The 23,965-nt window shown below is 40.4% G+C and overlaps 1 protein-coding gene across 1 annotated transcript in view; it reads right to left on the reverse strand.

Annotated features, from left to right (window-relative positions):
- Positions 1-4,465: 4,465 nt before the first annotated feature.
- COL19A1 (collagen type XIX alpha 1 chain) overlaps positions 4,466-23,965 on the reverse strand; it is a gene marked incomplete at both ends in the record, with an annotated part of 202,906 nt that continues 183,406 nt past the window's right edge. The window contains 9 exons of the mRNA XM_082305887.1: positions 4,466-4,602; positions 4,840-4,917; positions 11,568-11,723; positions 13,613-13,679; positions 14,606-14,776; positions 20,468-20,512; positions 20,668-20,703; positions 22,293-22,355; positions 22,464-22,508. Of these exons, the coding sequence (XP_082162013.1) occupies positions 4,466-4,602; positions 4,840-4,917; positions 11,568-11,723; positions 13,613-13,679; positions 14,606-14,776; positions 20,468-20,512; positions 20,668-20,703; positions 22,293-22,355; positions 22,464-22,508 (798 nt within the window). The remainder of the gene's footprint in view (positions 4,603-4,839; positions 4,918-11,567; positions 11,724-13,612; positions 13,680-14,605; positions 14,777-20,467; positions 20,513-20,667; positions 20,704-22,292; positions 22,356-22,463; positions 22,509-23,965) is intronic.

The raw sequence follows: 23,965 nt of genomic DNA on the forward strand, positions 1-23,965 counted from the left end.
TCTAGAATCTGTAACGTTTGTCAGCAATTATAGTTGAAAACCACATTTCCTTAAGGTATCGTGAAGCTTGAGTTTTCCACTTAAACACCAACCAAGGCGAGGTCACGGTTAAACTTGTTCTCCATGGCCTACACCCACCTACGTGTATGCGGAGGGATTTAAACACCCATCCAGTACAACCTAGTTGTAGTGGACGGAACGGATTTCAAGGAGGATTTATATGACTCGGTACATCCAGGATCTAACAAAAACATGATAAACCGCCCCCCCAAACCAACATTGTTTTGATTCCTGAGGTACTTCTCATGCTCTAACTCCCTGCTCCCCTAGAGCCAACCATCATTACAGTGGACAGAAATGATGCCTGAAAGCGAGATGTCCCGCTACTGCATGTTCTTCTATAAAGTGTACATATAAAAAACACAAATAAAATCTAAGCAATATTACCTGAAAATAATTATCCAAGAAAGGCAGTATTTCCACAAATACTACCATGCAAAACTAAACGGACTTTAGGAAAAAAAAAAAAAAAAAAAAAGGTCAGGCTCAAGAACAAAATCCGAAACGCCGACTCTTGTGCTGTGAGTCTACGCAGCACCGGGTCGTTTCTTGCGCTGCTGAGCGAGTTCAGCCCGGGCTTTACCCTCTGTACGGAAAAGATGTTTTGAACTCCACCGTGTGGACAAAAGGAGGTATGTGGCAGCCTCAGAAAAGTTTCTTACCAAGTTTATTACTTTCCTTAGGCAAACTGAGTAGTTCTGTACATAGCTATTTGAAGAAAATCCCAACACGTTGTTAGCAGATGATAATGCAACTTGCCATAAAATATAATAGTCTGACCCTGAACTAGAACGAAGCTTAGAGAGCTTTTAAGAAAGGTTTAAAACATTTTGTTGAAGGTATTTCAGTTCAAAGTCCTGCTGCACGTAAACATTCCCAAATCAGAAAAATAGCTTGTGCTACTGGAAAAAATTATCCTCTGTGTTGAGTTCCTCGCAATGCGTACTGCAGCACAGAGTGCTCAAAACAGATACAAAATGGATAAAGCAAATTGTAAACCAGATTAACATCACTCTGCCCTCCCTGGCCAAAAACTAAGACAACATCAGCCTGAAACTGCAAAGAAATTTCAGGGGCCAAACCTGAAAACCATGCAGAAGCACGTTTCCAGCTCCAATCTGCTTTCAATTCTACAAATATAGAGTAGGAGCAAGCCAGTGTGAAGTAAAGTTAAGCTGGGATTAACTCTGTTCTACCCCAGTGAAGAATGCGGCATCTTTAAAAAGGTATCGAGATAGCCCGTATAACAAAATACCCGTTTTCTCACGTGATAAAATTAAAGTGGGCTTTTAGCAAAATAAAAAATAACGCAACAAGATAATTACCAAAGTTACCTGCAAACAAATTCAAAGTGTTCAAATACATTTTAAAAAGACCTTTAGATTTGAGCCTATAAAAAGAAAAAGGCATCCATAGGAAACATAGATGAAAAAATAAAACTTCTTCAAATATAAAAAGTGTTCTGCTTTCCGATAAGTTCAAGTAAATTAACATACAGCAACTGCATCCGGCAAATAACAGACGCTGGATTTCAGCTAGCTAAAAGCCCCAAAATATACAGATACCACTAACGCGGCGCAACAGTCTACGCACAGCCTTCCAGGACGGGGGCTGCTTGGAAACCTCTCAGTCACGCGGATACTCTTTACAAGACAGCACCCTTTTTGATATTATCACAGAAAATGAAGTCGAAAATTAACTTAAGAAGTAAAAAAATATTTAGCTTTTTACATATATTGGAATTACTAAAGAAGTAAAAAGAAATCAATGAAAAAAATGTTCATGCAAGATACCTGACCAGCAGTTCATTTGACTGAAAGGAAAACAGTATGCAGGGCCCGGTCCTCCGCTGGTGTATATACACCCAGATACGCATCGGTGCACGGCCCCTGGCTTTACCCGCTGGGCTGGCGGGCCTGCGGCCCCGACAGCAGCAGGTGCCTCGGGACAGACAAGCGCTGGGTTTCCAGCCGCCTCCCCAGTTCCCGGCGTTGGCACAGCTACGGCGCTCTGAGGACCAGGTCTGGAACGGCGATCAGTACCACAGAGCACATCAAGACGTGCTCCGTGGGCACAGGGGGTCCGGAAGGGGAGCGGCGCGCTTTGAGCTAAGCGCAGGCGGGACGGCTTGCTCCCAATGCACCGTCACCCCCGCGGGACGGAGCGGAGGATGCGCTGGCCCAGAGAAGGGGCAGTTACTGCTGCCGAGGGACAGCGAGGGACGAGCGGAAAAGGAGGAGTGAGGACCGTGGTTCGCCTGCGGGCTTTGACCCATCCATCCCCATCCTCACGAGGGACAGACGAAACACCCTGAACCCCCAAGGGGTCCCCAGCTGCAGGGCGTATTACAGCTCGCAGATTCCCTTCAGGGGATGGTCTCGTGGTATGCCACAGGCTTCTGCTGCCCCCCTTCCTGCTGCCCTCTCCTGTTCCAGGTGTTTATTCTCAGCCTTCGATCTCTGTGCTTACTTAAACATTGCTCTTTGCCAAGCACCTCCTTCCCTCTAAATGCCCAGCTGATTAGCACACTAAGTGGCACCCCGAGGTTGCTCTTAGGGTGTGCTTTCTCTCTCAGAAAGTGTGGCTAAGGCTTGCCTGTGCGCCCCAGCTACCCAGGTTAACTCTATTACCTCTTGCTCCCGTCTGGGTACAAGTGCTAGGAACTCTATTCAGAACAAGTGCCAATTTGTTTTGCTTTTTTTAAAAGACTCCCACCATTCATTCCTTACTGTTTTTAGGAAAAACCAGAAGTTGGACAGATTAATGTCTCACAACAGCATCTCTGGAACCCAGCACTTCCAATATGGGAACGCCTCCCTGGCGGCTCAGTACTGCTCAAGCACGGCGATCACCAAAACCACTTACCAGCCTGAAGCGGGAGCGCACAACTGGCTTCCTAACGGTGGGGCAAGGCCCTCGCTGCTGCTTTGGCACTACGGGTTCATGTTGAGGTTGTGGGTTATAGCTGTCCATGTTCTCTCAATAGCACCTTCACTTTCTATTGCACTGTAGCAATTCCTTAGGACTAATCTAGGATCATCTGTTTCCTAATAATCAGGAATGAAACTTCAGCCGGCCCTCCTCCCTCTGTATGACTGCTTTTCAGAATCTCCTTTTCAGAATCAGCCTCTGTATGATTGATTTTCTCCATCTTTTCTTTTGCGCAACCCTTTGAGCTCTATAGAATTTACACTTTGTTCTGTTTCGTTCTTCATTGACAATGTCTGGTCCTGTAGGATTTACTCAATGCCTGCAAACTGCATGCAGTCGTGCTCTCTGTAGTACACCTCTTCAAGGAGGGTTTTTTAATTTTTCCGAATTTCTCTTGAGCTCTATTTTTTGCAACCAGTTATTAGGACCTGTGAGTTTTGCGTTCTACTGTTTCCGTGTCCTTCTCAAGTTTGTTTTGGCACACAATTATTGCAGGAGGAAGAGGAAAACTGTGCCATCCATAAGATTAGAGGCTTGTGAAGTTCCTTCTTTGACTGTCTCACTGTGTACCCACCACCTCTGCTCTAAAGCAAGAGGTCGTCTTTGCTGTAAGCAGACATAACGGCAGAGTAGCTTGGTTACAGGCAGCGATACTACACTTACCAAGTCCACGTAATGCTTGGAAGACGTGCCAGTTCTCAGCTAGGAACACCACCACCAGGCCCTAACGGTTTAATATCTGGAGTATACATAACCATGACTAAACGAACGTACAAGCCCTCAGTTGGGACAACATCCAGGCAGGAGAGACGCTTCTCGGGGCTACACCTGGCGAATTTCCAGTCAGTCTGACGCTAAACGTTGGATGGGGTTAGAGAGATCACAAACACATCTTCGTTTCCTTCTTTGACTTCTAGGAAGTGACTGAAACGGTGGGTAGCGTTGGCGGTGCGCGACACGGACCCGGTTCAGCAGGAGTGCCGCAGCCTCCTCGAGGGACACGAACGGTTAGTCTAAACAGAGTTCTCAGCGCTTTAGCTCAGGTCCTGCATTCGCCATGAACAGGTACGCTTTGAAATTTCAGAACTGCATTCTCTCCACTTAACTTCACCACCAGCAAGAAAAATAAAGCCAGCTTACATACTGAGGCATACATACTGTCTCAAGTTATAATAAAATATGTTTAGTTTGAAGAAAGAAGCTTATGAAAATTATTTGGGTCTATTTTCTCCTCTAAGCAAAATAAATATGAGAAACCTAACACATGGAATGCACTCTGGAAAATATATGTCATCATTTCATAATTACGACACTGCAAATAACATAGAAAAAGGCTCAATTCTGTGCCTTATAAATTATATACTATGCAGTGTCGAGGGAAAAAAAAAATGCACCAAGTACTTCAAAGATTAAATTAACTTATTGAGAGGAGTGAAAAGTGACTGTGAACCCAAGTGTCTACGGGAGAGGGTTTTTATTTCCCGCTGGTGCGTGACCGAGTCTGTGATATGTGGTAATAGCAATCTGCCGGATTGCATCTTCCGTTGGGTCCAGGTGGCCCCTGCGGTCCGGGTGAGCCTGGCGTTCCCGGCGGGCCCGGCAGGCCAGCAGCTGGTAAAACAAAGCTAGAATTAGCAGAGCCCTCGCCAGAGCGCGTGCAGTGCCCCGTGCTTCATCACTGGCAGTCAGCTGCACACCAGCTCATCCGCGAGAAGGCAGGTGGGTCTGACCTCATGCTACGACCAGGCTCGGGAGGAAAGGCACGGGTGTAAAACTGGTGTGAAGACCAGGAGAAAGGCCTGTTAGTTCATAAATAACAATAGCAAAAATAAATCTGGAGACTTGTACCTGCAGGGCCAGGTGGTCCAGGGTTACCGGGCAGTCCAATTCCAGGCTCGCCTCTTTCCCCTTTCTGTCCTCTATAACCTACACAGAATAAAGATATGAAAATAAGAGTGTCCTCTTATTATAAACAGCGATCTTCTGTATATCTTTTTGACAGGAAATTATCAAGACAAATATAATTAGGAAAACACATGCTCACTTTTTTTCTGAGACTGGTATTTTTTTCTGAGACAGCTCTTATGTTTGTTCCTTCTGGAAAATATGAGCATTTCTAGCAGTAACTGTTGCATCCTCCCCCAGAGGACTCTCGCTAGGTTTGCTTGCCAGCCCTTTCCCTGAGATTTTAAGTTACCTTCCTGAAGTTCCTCTAATAAAGAATCAAATGCACGTTCTGCTCCAGCGTTACCTGTTCGATGAAGTGATGTAAAGCACCAACCCAAAGGCCATCTGGAGTCTGACCAGCCCTTCTCTGATAGCCCACAAACGGAGCCAGACTTCGTCATCTTTAGGTCTGCACTTTTTAGACTGTAAACTGGTAGTTTTATGCTTAGATATTCCCCTGCATGCAGAGCAGACCCACTCCCCCTCCAGCGTTTCACAGCTGCCCTCACGTGGAGTGAGGCGTCTTTAGAGCTTGTGCAGATTTCGGGTTCTAGCATGCAAGGCCTACTTTGACCAAAGTGGCTGTATATTGTTTACAAGGTGTGATTACTAGTTATACTTTGAATATTTGCGTCTGTTTTCTTCACAGGTCATAGCTTTGTATTTATCTAAACAGCTTCCATCTTCTCAGGTGCTGCAACTCATGTCCAACCCGTTTCTTTTTCCTTAAACTGCTTGTAAAAAGTTTTATTGGGTGGAAACACTCTGGCTGCTTTAGAGCGGAGGACTCGTGGCTATCGGTATAACATTCTGCTGAATATTTCAAGTTAAGAATCCATCTACAAATGGACCTTTTCTGTTTAGACCATGTAATTTATGCAGGACAGGGGACGAAGTAATTTTTAAAGGAACAAGTGTGACACCTGCCACAACCCCTTACTTTAAAAGGGATTATAAGGAAACCCTCTTCCCTCCCCAACACCTCAGGCATTGGCATGCAAGTGCCATATGTTGAAGATTAATTTGCCAACATCTGGTCACATTTGGAATTAAATTTGTTCTGCTTCAGGGACCAGTCTATTTCTAGTGTCGCGTATGCCATACAATAAACTTCCTCTTGTGAAGAGCTGAAACTTAGTTTAAATTAAAAGAGAAGAGTCACGGCTGACCAGTCAGCATAGTGGTATCAATCCACCTGGTGTCTCATGAAGATTAATGGGCACTGGCAGACGGATGGCAAAGGTTGTCTTGTCAGTGTACAGTCTATGGCAACACTGGTACTTTACAGGAGAATCCAGAAGGAAACTATTGTAAGCGCTGTGGGTACCAATTCAGGGTTGTTACGACAGACACAATGCAGTAGGAACGGTACACAGAGAATTCAAGCTTTCCGTTAAACACAAGCTCATTATACACTTCGGTAGAAAGTCTATTGCCTGTTGCAATCATTCTAGGTTTCAAAACAGAGCATCAATTATCTTACTCTTCTCTCGGCACCCCAACAAGGAAATTACAGGGAGGCAAAACCATTAGAAAATGCATGCAGAGTGACATGCGGAGCGTAACAAAAGGAAGTCAACTGCTTAAAAGCTCGCAGAGAAACAAACTTAATATTAATCATGCATTCTGGTCACTCAGTTGTGTTAAGCAGAATTGTACAAAGCATATAGGCACACAAGCTATAAAGACTCAGCAAAGGGAATATGCAGGTGTTTGTGTTCAACTGTGAATCTTGATTTTGCTCTTTAATGACCACAGTAGTATTTATAACTACATCAAGTCGGTTTGCTCTGAGAATCTTGTGTAATGCATAGTAGTTGCTACTGTTTGAGAAGCTCTACCATACAACCACAGGATCTATTACATTTCCTATTTATTATATATATATCTATTTTTCTTAATTTACAATAGATAGTTACAGTACATTTCACACTACAAACCCAGTTAATTGTAATTGTACAAAGCAGTGCTGCCACTAATCATTTGTTTTGCATTTCTTCAGTTATGGGGAAAAGAGAGAAATCACATTTATGATATATCACATTTACAAGCTCCAGGACAACCATTACTGTAGGTATCTGAGACAGCACAATTGAAAAGGGACTGAGATAGACTGAAAGATTCTGTAAAGATCACTGGAATTCAAGACAATAAGGGAAAAAAAAAACCCCACAATAGAACAAAGAGCAGCCTGCCAATGCAAATATATGATCCAGGGTAGTGTAACCCATTACTGGCTGTATCTGAACAGACATGCAAAGGTGTAGTTTGTACACGGTGGCAGGTAAGTTCTGTTGACGCTGAAGTTTAATACAAAAATTCCCAGATATCTTTTCTAAAAATAAGGCTTTATTTATCAGGGTGTAAGCATATTAGTAAACAGGCCTATACGTAAACAATCCGAACAATGTAATGTGTAATTCTGGCAGGAAAACATTTGATTTTTAATGATGAAGTATATTTTGCTCAGAAGTAGGGCTGTCACTACACTTCTAGAGGATATCACCTTCTCTCTGAGCTTAAAGTGACAAACTCATACACCGTCAAAGGAAAATATTATCATACACATGAATCAGATTTTGATTTATTGTTTTTAATGTAAAGGCACATATAAGATGCTATTTTTACTGGTAGAATTACAATTCCAGTAAGAGGTACCTGCTTAATTCAAAAGGCGACTGCTTTAGCAAAGCCTTTCACTCAGGTTCCAGAAGTTTTGTTGTGATTTCTGCAACCCAAAAGTTGTGGCATGTAAACATGTACCCAACGTGGGTAGTATGGTAAACACTTGGTAGCAGTATGTAGCAAGTATGTGTTCAAACAGATAAGCTTTCTTCTGCTCATGGATGAGTGGTGATAGCTAAAATACAGCTCTCAGTTTGGTGCTCTCCACAAACATCATGGTCAGAAGCACGGCTACCGCAACACCCTCAGCTCTACTTGGAAATGACACAAGTTCATGTCTATGAACTTGGAGGTAAAAAGTTCTCTCACTTAAACAGCTCCAAAAGGTATTCCACCCATATCATGGAGACCCTCTTCCATCCACACGGATAATGCAGCACTTGAAACTAGCACGTCAAGTATCTAGAGGAATCTGAGGTTCTTTAATACAAATATGAGGCAAACACATTATCATGACAAGGAACAACGAGACCAAAGTATCCACTGTGTTTTACTGTGCAAATACTCTGCATTCTTAAAAACAAACAGCTGCAAAGCAACAGGAAAGGTGCTAAGAGCAAGCCCTCTCTTCCAGTCTCCGGTGCCTATTCTGAATTCCTTCTGTGTGTTACAGCCCTCGCAGCTGAGGGGTAGTGACTGAGTTTCAAATCAAAGTAAACCAGGTTAGCTTCACCCTCCACAGCAAAGAGCAGTTTACAGGAGGTAACGCTTGAAACCAGTGCAGCTATTTTGGAAGAGTGACCATGTCTGGACAACATCCAGTACAATGGGTTCCTGATGTCAGCCAAGGTTTCTAGATGCTCCCACCATGTAAATTAATAATAAAAAATATAAAATTTACAACAGAAATCAGCAATAAAGATAAGAAATTTTGACTATTCATCACATGGTATTTTTCTTCCCTGAGCTGCGCTGCTTGATTCCTCCAGGCTACCATGAGTTATGAGAACCTATAAAAAACTCTTAAATTTGATAGAAACAGTGAAATTTAAGTACGATGAAACCTTCTTTTCTCTATTGAGAAAAAAATCAATAGTCATATTAACATAAAGGATAATACGCATCTCTGGATTGCAAAGTTATCCCAAGGTGAATTTGGTCTAATGGACCAAAAATCACTCTGTATTATAGTTTTAAAAATCCAATTAAGTCAGTGGAATTAATTGAGCTAGATCCTCTAACACGTGGCAATCTGACTGACTGCAAATGGATGACATTGCGATAGCTTGACTATAAATTCTTGAAATAAACTTCTGTTTCTCTACGAGACATTACCATCCTTTAAAACGCATACAGAGTAAGCAAGTTCCTCTGCTCCCCCTTAAGCAGATGCTGTACATTTCACTGGTAATGCTGCCTCACAGTATCAGCTTGCTGGTGCATATGCCATAGTTTTTTTTTTTAAATGAAGAAATGTATATATATATATTAAAAAAAAAAAAAAAATTCCAAGCAGTATTACACAAAATGTGTTTAAATACCAGTTGCATATTTCATAATTTATGTTGCAATTCTTTGTTGTTTTTTGTTTACATGCTATATTTTTACTGAGACCACCATACAAAATCAAAATTATTTGTACCTGAACCACTGGGAAGTACCTGAGGTACACTATGAACAAACTGGCTGAAGGCCAGCAGGTAACAATTCTGGACTTCATTAGAAATGAATGACCCTATGTCTAAGAGCCTAGCAATTCCTTAAATACACTTTTTGAAGACCAGGTCTGCACTTCCAAAAGTTAGTAGCTATGTTTTCTGCCTCTGGGACTAACCCCTACCTATTGGTTTGCTGTGCAGAAGGAGGCTCTGGTGGAATCTGGCCAGGCCAGGCCACACCAGTTCCCCGGGGAACTGCCACAGCCCTCGAGGCGTACAGAGGGACCCCTGCGGAGCTGCAAGTGAAGCACCTCCTTGGGCACACGGTGACTCCTGCCCTTCCCGCCGGCTGGCTCTAGCAGGCTCCCTGCTCAGCGTGCAGCATTGCAAACCGCTCTGCAGGTGTTTGTAGAGGTCCTGTTAATTGCTCTCCAGCAGTATCTACTTCTTTTCCCTGGTTGTATGGGACAAGTGACTGTTTCATTCTGCCAGCCCACATGTATATTACTATACACAGCAAAACGCTGGAGTTTGCAATTTGGTCTACAACCAAGTGAGAATTATAATAAGGAGTATCTGGCAGTCAAAACCAAAGACCCTCTCCAATGCATATTACGCCTTGGGCATACGTGCACACAGCATGCTGCCTTGATGGTCTCAGCCACACATGCACGTAACATGCTTCTTGAAGAAGTCTTGTCCACTATGTCTTTTATGGCTGAAAATAGACTGGAATACAGAAGGATACTTTTCAATCTGCTCAGATATTTGAATTTTTTTTTACTGTTGGCACAAAACAATAACATGCACAGGCACAACTGGGAAAGGCATGAAGGGTATTTGTAAGTGTGCTTCTCTCACGGGACTATCTCTTACTCAGAGCGTAAAAAGGAAGCAAGACAAATTTTTGGTTTTCTTTCCTTGGAAGTATAATTTCATATATCTTTTGACGTATCAGAGAAGTAAATGCTTCTCACTTAGCTTACCTTTTACTAATCAAAAAAGAGTACTGAGCATATCAGTAAAATAAATGGAAATCCTGCGTACATGGGGCACTACTTTTACTTAAGCATAAGGCATGAAAAAGCAGCTTTATTTTTTTTTCAAGCATAGCTATCATCTTTACTCTCGATGCTCACTAGCTGGAGATGAAGCCTAGTACAACGTTCCACTTCCCAGAAGCATCTGAGACTATCCACCACATACATAATCATTGAACAATCTGGCACTGACATTGAAGTCGACTGTTTACAGTGGTCTGAATATTAAGGTAATGATGAAGTCAGTGTTGTAAGATTCTAAGCCTTTTATTGTTTTCCTTGATCCTTTATTCTTGTTCTTCTCATTCTGAGCTCATCACATTTTTCAAGCTTCTGTCAGGGGTTTGCGCTTATCAATGTTAGTAAGTCTGTATTCTTCTGATAGCTTTAGGATCCACACATCTTCAGCTTTGCTCTCATGTTCTTCATTCCAGTCTGACTTGCTCTGACTCCAGAGCAGACCAAACTAACAAAAGATAATAAAGAACTACCTACAGATAAACTGCAAATTACATATTACCCACCCACAAAAAATTATTCATTGATAAATTCTTTTTTCCTTCTATTCCGTTCACCTCTTCCTTTTAATCTCTGAGAGGCTAACTCTACAGTAGAGCACAGCTACAATGAGCCTGGATCCCTTGAAGCTAATTTTGCAGTGAAAGACAGTTCAGTGAAACGGGAGTCCTATGCTGTCCAAATACATTGCAATGTGCAAATTACCATTTGGGGTATAGTAAAAAGCTGATTACTCTGAAACTGATTTGTGACAACAGATTACTTCACTGTAAGAAGAATTCATGTGGCAATACTTCAGTTTTCACTGCTTCTTAAAGAAAAATATTTGCCTTCAGTTTTTCCTCCCCTGTGTTGTCTCAGGATCAGAGCTGAGAGCACTCAGACTTGGAGATCAAATTTTGTTTCTTAAATAAGATGGTCTCTCCATATGGAACAGGATCTAAATAGTTACATTAGACTGCTGGCGTAGTTTTTCTTCCTTGTTAAAGTATTTTGGAGAAAAAAATAACTGCTACAGTAATCTAGATATCTGTCGGCTTTAGATATCTGTCAGTAATTAACTTTATCACTTATTAGAATAAAATGCACTGATTAGGAGTTTTTAATCAGTAAAATCCACACATTTACTATGGGTTAATATTTAGATCTAGTCTGGAAAAACATAAGTACAGTTTTAAAAGTTAATCATTAGGAAGCTAGATAGGTAATCCTGGCTTATTTAATAATCATTAGCAAGTGTATAAAGATTTCAAGATACAATTCATAGGAACATTTTTGAAATTCCTACCTTGAATTCCACGTTCTCCTGGTGGCCCTGGCAACCCATCCTTTCCTGGGGGCCCTGGCAACCCATCTTTTCCTGGGGGCCCTGGTTTTCCATGAGCTTGCGAGGCAAGCATGGCGGCAGGCAGCTTCAGCTGGGATACAAACTGAGCCATCCTTTCTTCATTAACAAAGGACACAAGAAAAAGTGGGTAAGAAATCTGCTAGCAAAATACGGAAAAATAAATAAATCCCAAAGCCCCAGCTAAAGTAAATTTCTGGAAGGTGTTTAAATCTTCTAAATGTCAAGGTGTTAAATGGTCCTGTAAGTACAGAGGCCTTCAGTTCCAACTCAGACTCATGTCTGAGTCTTCACCCTTTGAAATAATCTGAACGAATTTGTACTAAATTTTCCATTACTACTTTCTTCTACTAATGTATTCCAGTATTTCAAATTGCTTCTGACTCCTGTTCATGGAAGTAATTAAAATACATGAACACAGAATAATTAGTACTTAACATCCCTATGAAGGGCTACCTTATACATTTGTAATTCATATCAAGTTGCAAAGTAGAGCTTAAATACTGTGAACAGTTCTTGGAATGTGCTGAAACCCTGAAAACAGTTGTGAAAAAACCTATAAGAACTCAGCCAACATTATTGATTGCAGAGATTTCAGCATGAACTCTTCATGCTGGTGGAATAAAGTGCACTTGGTAACATTTCAGTGTTCCTTAGAGGTAGACAAAATAGGTACTAACCTTGAATCTGTCTCATTTATAGTGGATTAAAAAACTTAACTAGGCATTCCACAATTTAGTAGATATTTACTGTGGTGGAGTTTTAAGATTTAAGAAAAAAATTAGAGTAAAGAGAAGAGTGGGCATCAAACAAAAAATAAGCAAGGTGATAGAAAATAGGCAAAGTGAAACAAAGCCAAATATAGAAGATCTGTGGGAACACTAGTGAGGTGTAGAAAATGGAATAGCTATACAGACAAAACCCAATAGTCCTTGTAGGCGGGACACTTTTTAATACTTTCTTTTTATGAATAGACTAAATACTTGTTACCATTCCATTTGAATGGGAAAAGGAGGCAACTTCAGCCCACAAACTGCTCTTGAAATGCATAGTAGGTTGAACTCCTAAGGGGTAGCAGTTTGGGGAAGGGTGAAAATACACAAAATGATAGCCTTGCTATAAAGTGAAAAACTGCCCGAACAGTTTAAAAAGTCTCAAGCTTATATGATTTCTTTCATCCCTAAAAGATAAAGGGTTTTGTATCCACAGATATTAATGACAAAATAGCTAAGCATATAGCAGATATAAGAAATGCATTTTGCAATGGAAGAGAAGCTACTGTTAAGAGGTGTTCGAGCAGCAGCTTATTTCAGACACCTACCTGAGTCACAGCTTTTCAGCCCTGACTAAGAAAATGCTGAGGAAGAAAAATATTTCCTTTTCAGAGTAAGGACACACCTAAGAAAGCTTACATAGTACAAAGGCCTTGGCTGAATCTGGTACTTGTCTAAAACTGTGCCAGAAGATGGCGGTCTGCAAGGGAGCTTTGGAGCTCAGCAGGGATGTTTGCAGAAAATGCACAGCAGTTTAGACCTGCATGACTGAAAGCTGTCAAGCCTTCCTCTCATTTAGATAGTCATCCACTAAGTGGCCAAAATAATTAGGTATTTCTATTGTCTCCATTTTAATAAATCTTCAGTGTCTTAATGATACGTTGTAGATACACATGTATCTGCAATAATACATGATATGTATCTACAATGATACGTACATATGTTTGCTATTATGATTTGGAGAAAACTACCTTTTAATGCTAATCTTTTACATAAGGAAATACTCTAGTTAACAGATACTATAATTTGTAATTGTTTGAGCATAATTATATTAAGTAGACTTTAAACAACAGTTCAACACAGCTACAGCAACAAGGCAGCTGCTAAGTCCAATGTAAAATAGATGACAAAGAAATATAAAGGTTGTAGCGATGTAAAACATTTAGAACAGATTTTAAGATTTATGTTTAGTTGTACAATACTTCATTTTCTTACCTTCAAAAACCTTAAGAACCTCTTGTTTGATATATTTTTTTATTTCTTCAAGTGAAACTGTATCAGCCTGATGAGGAAAAAAAAAAGGTGATATGTCAGAAGAAACATACAGAGGGCACTTTATGGTGCTACAAAAATAAAAAAAAATGCTGAAATTAGCATTAAAAATTTAAAGCTTTCACCAAAAATTAAATATTTGTTATTTACTTAACTGCAAAGGCCACTTTATTGCAAATACATTATAACATTATAAAGACCACTAATACCATGAAGTGGAGGAGGCGCTCCCAACTGTCAAGATGATCAGTATGTTATGTGCATGGAAATTAATTTGCATCAGACAGTAAGGATGCCCAGTGACACCGCTATGCTTTACTTGCCTCTTGCATAGCATTTGCTAACTTCTCACCCCCTCTAGGGACTAACCGCTTTGATGCACAGCCCACAAACCAAAACTGCATCACAGGACCAGTAACTGTACTGGAAAAGTTTTTTAGAGCTTTACCGTATCTGATAGAGGGTAAAAAGAACCCATAACATGGATGTGGGCCTGTGCGCACACGGAGACAAGCCAAGATATCTACAACTGACAGTCAGCGTTTAATTGTCTTTTTAAATGCCCATTTCCCTTTTATTGAGAATAATTTTTGTCTGCCTCCTTTTCTTTCTCAGTTGCAAAGACTTACACTTTACCTCTTAAGCTTATGAAAAACTTGAAATTTAACAGTATTGAGTAGCCATATTGATTTGTCAGGAGCTAAAGAAATAAATAATTAAAGTTTACCCATAGCACATGTTTTTAAAAAAATTTAAAAATAACTGCTTGATTACCTGGGTATATTTTTTCCACCTCTTAACACTGAAATTATCTCACAGATATCTTAGTTTTTCTGACACTGTGGTATTGCTCAGTTGAATTTCCACTGCTTAGCACATGCTACCCTCATGTTGTCTGAATTCACAAGCAACCAAGGAAAATTTGTATTTACTTACTGGAAACCCTGGGGGTCCTGGTGAACCCGGGGGACCTTGATGACCTGGTGATCCTGGATAGCCTCTGTCTCCTGGTGGCCCAATAGGACCCACATCCCCCTTTTCTCCTGATGGGCCAGGTTTCCCTCGTTCACCTTGTGGGCCTCTGTCCCCTGGAATACCCTGATCTCCCTGTGTAAAATAAAAGCAGAAGGAAAACCATTGCACACAGTGGAATGAACTAGGAAAAGTCACCCAAGAATGCTAAAGAGAAAAATTCTTCCCTGTTCAGAAACAGATTTTATGAGTCATGCAGGGAAGCTGATTTTACAGGCTAACCCTTGTCTCTGAAAACACAGCAAGTAACATTTTGTTTTCTTACGCTTTTAATGTTGAAGTCAAGGACAAAAAAAAAAATATCTTGACTCCGTAACCTGCTTTTCAAGGACAGAACTTGGGTGCAGAAAGTTTATAGCCCCTATACAAGGATCTAGAAATGTGAAAAATGGCACAGGTAGAATTTAGGTACTCAAATTCCCCCAGGCACAAGGCATCAGGGTTTTTTCTGTATCTTTTCCCAGAAGCCTAATATTTTATTTCTGCACGTACACAAAATTTCAGTTAAGCAAAGAAACAACAGATACACAAATCCATTTATAACAAATGAATTCCTTGCAAACAAAATAAATTAAAGGTCAATGTTCTGGCCAGCAACAGCTTCCATCATGGCTGAGGTGGCATTTAAATTTGTTTTATTTGTGAGGAATTAAATCATTTAGAGTGACTTAATGTGTTAGCCATTAGTTCACTGAACTACAGCTGTGGAGCAGAGTGCCACACGTCACATGTTCAGATTTTTAATGAACAGCTGGCCGTTTTTAAGGGTCACTGACTGCCCTTGCTGCATCACTTAAGCTAATGTTAGGCTCCACCTAACAGCAAACAGCACCAAGAATTGACTACATCATTACTAGATAAATCCAGAATCTACATTTATGAGGGGTGAATGAATGGAATTAATTGCATTCTTAATCTATAGCAAGTGCTGGTAAACTGTATTCAGATCGGAAACATCATTGACTGATAAACCAATAAAAGTGTAGTTATATTCTTAAGTCATATTTACATGACATGTAAAGATTGAAAAGGAAAGAAAGAAAGGTAAGGATGCAAGTAGGAGGTTGTATAACATTTTTATCACCTTTCTGTCCTCCAATCGGTATGATTTCCAGTGAGTTAGAGCTTATTACTGACTATAACTAACCTTCACTAGAAAGACCACTGTAACTTGTGATGTTTTATTGCATTAACTGAAACCATAATGCATTCCCAACTGGAGCTTAAATTGCCCTCAGTAAGAGTGCAGAGGCTCTGAACTATGGAAATCTACCACAAGAAAAAAAAAAAAAAAAAAAAGTGTCAGAATCTGAGACCTCATCATCTCACACCTGTATTTTTAACCCCTGTGGTGGGCTGACCTTGGCTGCCTGTCAGGTACCCACCCAGCTGCTCTCTCACTCCCCCTCCTCAACAAGATAGGGAGAGAAAATGAAATGAAAAGCTTGTGAGTCAAGATAAGGACAGGGAGATCACTCACCAATTACTGTCAGGGGAAAACAGACTGAACTTGTAGAAGATTCGTTTAATTTATTGCAAATTAAAAACAGAGCAGGATTGTGAGACCTTCCCCTCAACCCACCCCCTTTCTTCCCAAGCTCAACTTCACTCCTCACTCTTCTACCTCCTCCCCCCAAGCAGTGCAGGGGGGTGGGGAACGGGGGTTGCAATCAGTCCTTAACACTGCATCTCTGCTACTCCTTCCTTCTCACATTCTTCTCCTGCTCCAGTGTGGGGTCCTTCCCATGGGATACAATCCTTCATGAACTGCTCCAGCGCTGGTCCTTCCCACAGGTTGCAGTGCTTCAGGAATGGACTGCTCCAGTGTGGGTCCCCCATGGGACACAGTTCCTGCCTGAAAACCTGCTCCAGTGTGGGCTCCTCTCCATGGGCTGCAGGTCCTGCCAGGAGCCTGCTCCAGTGTGGGCTCGCCACGGGCTGCAGCTTCCTTCACAGCACATTCACCTGCTCCAGCATGGGGTCCTCCACGGGCTGCAGGTGGATATCTGCTCCACTGTGGTCCTCCGCGGACTGCAGAGGGACAGCCTGCTTCGCCATGATCTTCCCCACAGGCTGCAGGGGAATCTCTGCTCCGGCATCTGAAGCACCTCTTCCCCTCCTTCTTCACCAATCTTGGTGCCTGCAGGGTTGTTTCTCTCACATTTTCTCACTCCTCTCTCCCAGCTGTTGTGCAGCATTTTTTACCCTTTCTATCACACAGGCAGTACCACTGTCACTCACGGGCTCAGCTTTGGCTTGGAGCCGGCTGGAATTGGCTCTGTCCAACATGGGGGCAGCTCCTGCTGTCTTCTCACAGAGGCCACCCCTGCAGCCCCCCTGTTACCAAAACCTTGCCACGTAAACCCAATGCAATCTGTCAAACTGCTAATGTGATCACACAGTCAGGGAAGTCAGTGTGACAGGGAAACAATCTCAGTGTGATTACGTTTATTGTGTTTCTCTTAAAAGACCTATCCTGGCAATACTGCAGATGTCTGACTTCCAGTTTTAGCTTCTGGGCATTAATACTTCGGGCAAAACTCTAAATATGCAGCACATGAAAGATTTCCAACAAACACACAGCTAATTTAGCTATTCAGTAGAAAAAAGACAAGATATGATGTAATACACAAAAGACACCTGTAACCTTTGTCAAAGACTCAAATTTTCAACAGTTGATGGGAGCAGGAAAGGGAGCTTATGTGCATTGAGGAAACTGGAAATGTTCTGATGGAAGAGGCGTACATTTTCCAGTTTCTATAAATTTTAAGATTTATAGGAAAAAGTGTTCTGTCCAGCATACAGCTATTGTATCAGGATGTGTATTGTAACACCGTGAGAAATTCAGAGCAGAGCAAGGATTCTGACTGAGAAGCAGAACTTTTGTAGTCTGCAGGGAAGAGGCTCTTTCATGGCCTTAACAAAGTTTTTGCATCCAGCCTCTATCTCCTACTTCACACATAGCAACCTGAAACATTATATATCTGAAGAATAACTCCTGTTCTACCATATGTTATTGCAAAACTTGAAAGAGGCCTTTAACAAAATTTTTAGTTTATTCATTTTTTTGGAGATTGAAGTCCAGTATAGGGAGCCACTGAACACACTATTTTGTCTGATAGTACTTTCAAATAAGACCACACACACATACATGCACCCACATATATAAAAAAAGCTGTCTGAAGATTACTATACTTACAAGAAGCCTTCATTAAAAACATATTTAAGGCATAAATATGCATATATAATTTCTCTGGTTTATAACCCTGCGGAGTAGGTATGGATAGCTATTCCACTGGAAATAAAGAAAAATGCAGGCTTCTCTAAGACCATGATGCTATGGCAGTGTGAAGCTGATCCTGGAATCGCTTTTCTTCTAAACGATTCCCATTTTACAGGCTGCCAATGTGTAGGAGGCAGATCAAATACTACAGCCACTTTTCAAACAAGCGTTTTTAACTGCCTCCAGTGTTTTCTTTGTGTTTGGAAGAAGCTCCTTGTAAAAATTCATAAAACTAGGTCGCATATCTTCCTCCAGATTCCTCTTTAAATTCTCCTTTACTATGCATTGTACAAAAAACAGGGTAGGACATTTGTGTTTCACGATCTCTGCCTACAGTGCTGATTTATTCAGTCATCCTCCTTTTCTAGTGTTCTCCCATCCTTTGCATTTAATCTTGTACTATATTCCGTGCAGAAGGAGCTATCGTTTTGCCTGGATTTCTACATGCTCTAGTCCAGCGGGCTCCCAGTCTGTGATCAGGGTATGCAGATAATAGCAATAAATGAGCCAGCTACCAGTACTTTTACCTGTTGTTGAAATGACTTGAAAGGCATATTTCTGACTGGTATAAACCACACGTTTTCAACTGGTTTGTCACTCAGTTTATAATGTAGTAATAACAGCAGTGTTTAGTCACTGAAAGGATGTATAAGATTATTCCAGCCCAGGTGACTACTTCCTTCTTAAAAGAGATTCTACAAGGATATACTTATATTAGACATGAAAACCTCAAGAGTTTTATTTTGTCCTTCCAATTTTGGTGCTTCTCTTTTCTGTAATTGCAACAGCTGGTCTCAAACTGAAGGAGTATGCTGTACAGCAGTAATAATAATGGCTGCAAGAAAACCTCAACTTCGTGTTATTTTCTGTAATCATTGCAATCTCTCTCACAGATGCAGGTCTGTAATACCTGATCCGGAGGGGGAAAAAAAAAAAAATCAACTCCAACTCCCCCACTGATCTCTAATCTGAGATGCAGACTTCTGCTGTGTATTTTGCTGTTATTTCTTAGGCAGACCTCCCCTTGTTTTCAACAAACCTTTTCTTTCTCCTGCAGAATTGTAAGGAACAACTGACAGCTTTCTGAAAACCGTATTCAGATACTGCATTGGGCATATTTATAACTTTCCTATTAGAAAAGGTTGTGAGAGATTTTGATTATCACTTGAGACAAAAACACTTCTGGAAATTGATTTATTTTTTAACATGTATCATACATTTCTTTTATTTTTTATATATTTATATGTGTGTGTATATATATATTTACCTATATTAGTCTGTACAGAGAGAGCTAGATCGTGACATGTTTGCCAGTGATCCCAGAAGTGAGAGCAGATTCAGGCATCTGTGACCTTTCTGAGAGCAAGCATATATCCATATTTACATCTATAACTACACGTACATGTGTGTATGTACGTACCCTCACTGATGAGACTGCAATAAATACACCCTCTCCTCTTACCCTGAAGCTTCCCAAGTTTCACTCGGATGCAGCAAGCTAAGGCCGTGTCTCTGTCTCTCACAGACTTTTTCAACACCCTCCTCCCTGTCAGTATGTTTCAAGGTCAGGCACTCACAGGTCCAGCCTCCTCTTCTGGTTGTATGTGTACAGTACTATTTGCAGGGCATTCAGATAGGTTGGCACTGAGAAGGTCAAGGCTGAGCGGTGTAATGCAGTACACAGTAGGTGGTACAATAAGAAGGTTCTTACATTTTATTTGTGTCCTTAAAGGCAGGAACAGAACACTGCAAATTGTTAATTTTTGTAAGGGACAACTATTGTAATAATGGTTAAAACCTCATGTCTCCTCAGTGTCATAAAGCAGCATTTCCTTTTCCAGATTACATACGGAGGTGCTTTTCTGATTCATCAAATGAATGTGGTATCAATTGGATTAGGACATCAAGGCTTTAGCAACGTTATAACAGGAGCAGAATATGCACTAGGATTTTCTTTGCTCTAGTAAAATAAAGATCATCTCTCACCTCCCATAATGATTCCTGACCACCACGATCTTGTTACCATAAAGAGAACTGTCTAAACATTTTGGGAAGCAGTAAGGTAATTGCATTGGCATTCCTGCTGCCTAAGCGTAACAAGCTTGTTTTATATAAAACATGATTTGTGTTTGTGACATACAAAGATCCCAGGGATGACGATGGGGCAAGCTTTATAGCACTTGCAAAGTCTGACAGCATCACAACAGGATTAGCTACTTTTTAATTTTCAACCAATTGATCAATTTACACTGTCCAGGCCAACCGTGTTAGAAAGTCTATAAAATGTGGTTTTCCTCTAAATGCTGAAGCAATTCAATTCTAATTCCTTAAAGCAGTGTCTAGGACCAAACCTCTTAGCTGTCTGAAAGACTGCTTGAAGTTCACAGAGAATTCATTTCTTGGTTTTGCCTGTAAAATACGTGCTGATGAGGTGCTTAGATGCTCAGTAAAAAGAAAAAGAGTTATGAAAACAAGGGACTTACACGTTCTCCTTTGGGTCCTCTGTCTCCTGGTCTGCCCACAGCACCCTGAAAAATTGTTTTTGAAAAAAGATAAGCATACAATTTAAAGGCTTTTTTTTATATTCATCTGTTAGCAGAACTGAAAACAACTGCCTAGGATTAACAGCTATGGTATCTGTGAAGAATAAAATACAGTGGTATGCAAAAGCATGTTTTCCTACCGGAGGACCTGGCAATCCATCTTTTCCATTGATTCCCTATTAAAAAAAAAAAAAAAAAATCATTTTTTTAATAAATATGCTTATGTATATGCATTTTAAAAATATAAAGGGTAAAGCTCAATGTTTAGTGCTGGTATCATATTCTGAAGCTGCAGACGCATCAGTTTGTGCGGTTACAACACAGAAATACTCACAAATAGTCTTGAGATGTGAAATAACAGGGCTCAGGGTGATACTGAACTGCAAGCATATTAAATTTGAGCCGAGAGCAGTGCAAAAAAAAAATCTTCAGCATCAAGATGTGCATCAATTTTAATAAGCACACGACATTAAATGAAATGTTATATGGTAATTCTGCAAATGTGGAATATGGACCTGGACATGCACTTTTCCAGTCCCAGCTAGTCATTATATAACCATAGAAGAGATTTCTCTTATTCTAGATATTAGCCCTGATGCCCTATTCTGCTGTTACAGAGGTTATGCCATAATAGTAAGTGGCCAGATCCATTCTTTAGTCCTTAGGACTTGTGGCATGGCACAGCTTCAGCCTCCTGGGCTAAACATATTTGCTTCCAAAAAGAGGGTGGTCTCATTCATACCACCTCCTGGAAATAGTCCCAGGCCCACATTATCCCCCAAACTGGAATGTGGCATTATCTGAGAGTCCTAGTTGGCACGGGCCAAAATAATGTCAGAGTGTTATGTTAACAATTGCACAATGCCAGATAACTGCAAGATAAATGCTCTGGCACTGTTTAATTTACTAGGACATACATGGCTCTACATATGCAGCAAACTTACTGCTATTTCACTGAGTGAGAAAGGACTTGCATGAGCAAAGACATCATGAGTATTTCCTTCCCTCTCATACTGCAAAGTGGAGTTTTGCACAGATTAGGCACCTTGGGCCAATTTGCTGCTGAAGTTACAGATACTGTCTCTTCTTTCAAGACAGAAGCGTAATGTGGAGACGTGCTGACAAACTGAAATGGTCTGCTTCTCATGCTTGTCCCCAAAACACCAAGCTTCAGGGGAGATAACGAGTTCTGCGCTATCCTAGCTGAACCACTTCTAGAATATAAACTAGGTTGTTTTAAACCACCTCAGACAGTGCTGACTACACTGCTGTCACACTTTTATTAAATAAAGCGGTCAGATTAGACATATCCTAAGTGAACAGTAAATGCTTCAGCTGCAGTGTTGCATCACCTGTATACAGAAGAGTTACGAAGTTTATTCAGAGTCATGAAGCACACGCTTCTCTATCTAAACTGAAACCCAGAATGTATTTTGTCACCCCATCCTTTATAGACTGTGTTGAGTGTCTGGGTTAATATTCTCCTTCTGAAAAAATACAAGAGGATCCTTTATGTCAACAGGATCCAAAGGAACCTCATAAGACCTTTAAAGGCAACATCTCAGTAACATTAACTATTAAAACATCACTATACCAGGAATTCTTGACTGGATAGTTAATATTGAGCACTGTAGCTCTAAGTGTTCTTCAGATGTTACCTAGCCAAACACAAAGTAGGATGTAATCTCATTTCTTTTGTAACTTCTGATAAACTAAGAGGCGTCCTTTTGTAATGAACATATATATTCAGTGTAAAATTGCTTACTGGTTTTCCTTGTGGCCCTTCGGGCCCGGGGAAGCCTATATCTCCTATAGGTCCTCTTTCACCCTAAGAAAGAAGAAAACACACATATAAATCTGCACATAAAATCCTGCATTCGGTGTTTGAAATATTTGTGTATTATGGTAAGAGTCTAGAACTCAAATCTGTACTTACAGGTTCCCCTGGCATCCCTGGGGACCCGGGAGATCCTGGCTTTCCCTGCAAAAAGAGAACATTACAAATTCAAATGACTAGGAAGTAAAATATAATTTCTCTTAGGTCAAAAATAAGAGAGGATATATATTTGAGTGAAATATTCATGTTACTGTTCATTAAATGCTTTAAGAGAGGAGAAAGAAATATTTTACCAGATTTTTTTAATATTTGCGCCATGGTAATCTGGCTCTTATGTACAACATAACTTAATCACTTGGTCTTCTTTACTCTTTTTGAATACTGAGAAAATGTTTTCATGAAATTTTCTGTTACAACACCATGATCTCCTTCTTGAGAAGTCATAGTCAGACCAAAGTTTATCACTGTATATAGGAAATCAAGATTTTTTTCCTTCAGGTACTTCCTAGTTCTGATTTTTTTTAAAGTGAGTTTATTACTGATGGAACGCCTTTTGCAAATTTCCTTCATGCTCTTTTTTGGCCACTTTTATTGTCATTTAATGTTCAGCCTGGCAGAATTCATAATCCTTTCTCATCTCATCATTTAGATGGTGATTTTAAATGTCTTTATTTTTTAAAATGATGCCTTGCTTTTAACAACCTGTCTGGTTCAGCCCCAGACAAGAATCTATTAACCTGAATCTACATTTCCCAGAAATATCCTTAGACCAGATCCTCAGCTGACTTGTACAAGTGAGGGATCTAACACATCAACGCCCGTGACAACTTCAGGAACAAGAGGACCGAGGATTTGTGCTGAGGAGGTGGGCATTGGTGGCAATTCTTGCAGAATCTCAGGCCAAGCTTCCCTGATAATCCTGCTCAGCAAAAAGCCAAAGCTAAAACGAGAGGTTTATATTCCCAAATGGGAAAAAGCATCCACTATTCAATCTAGGGAATAATGCCAGGTAAGGAGGACAAATTCTCTTCCAGTAAGATATGTGGATATATTTCAAAAATTCTTCCTAGACTACTAAAAAATGTTGTCTCTCATACCTCTATTAATTTGTTAATTAAAACTGCTCAGCATAAAATGTTAAAGCAAATAATTTATTTCAGTGGATTTTATTAGAATTAAATGTAATCAACAGAACGCAACCCATCAGTGATGAAGGGAACTCATTAAATATTTCATATCCAGCTAGAATAGGGAGTAACAAGAATAAGACTTGGAACATATCCAGTGGGAAATACACAGGGAATGAACAATTGTCACCATCCTAACTGGCGACTGCATTATTGATTCACAGCATGAAATATATTTCAGAGCAACAAACTTTGAAACTCTTACATGGGATATAAAATTCACAGAAATACTTCTCTTTTCCCCTCAAATGTGCGATTTTAACTTGTTTTAGGAGAACTTAACTAAATTAAGCTATTTAAGCTGATGTTCTCTCTTGGAACTCACAGTAAATAGTCTAAATCATTGGCTAATGGAAATGGGAGTGCCTAGACACAAACTTCTCTTTATTTCACAAAACACATACTTATAATTTA

This window comes from Platalea leucorodia (genome assembly GCF_965183815.1).
Source record: "Platalea leucorodia genome assembly, chromosome: 3".
Classification (NCBI taxonomy): Eukaryota; Metazoa; Chordata; class Aves; order Pelecaniformes; family Threskiornithidae; genus Platalea; species Platalea leucorodia.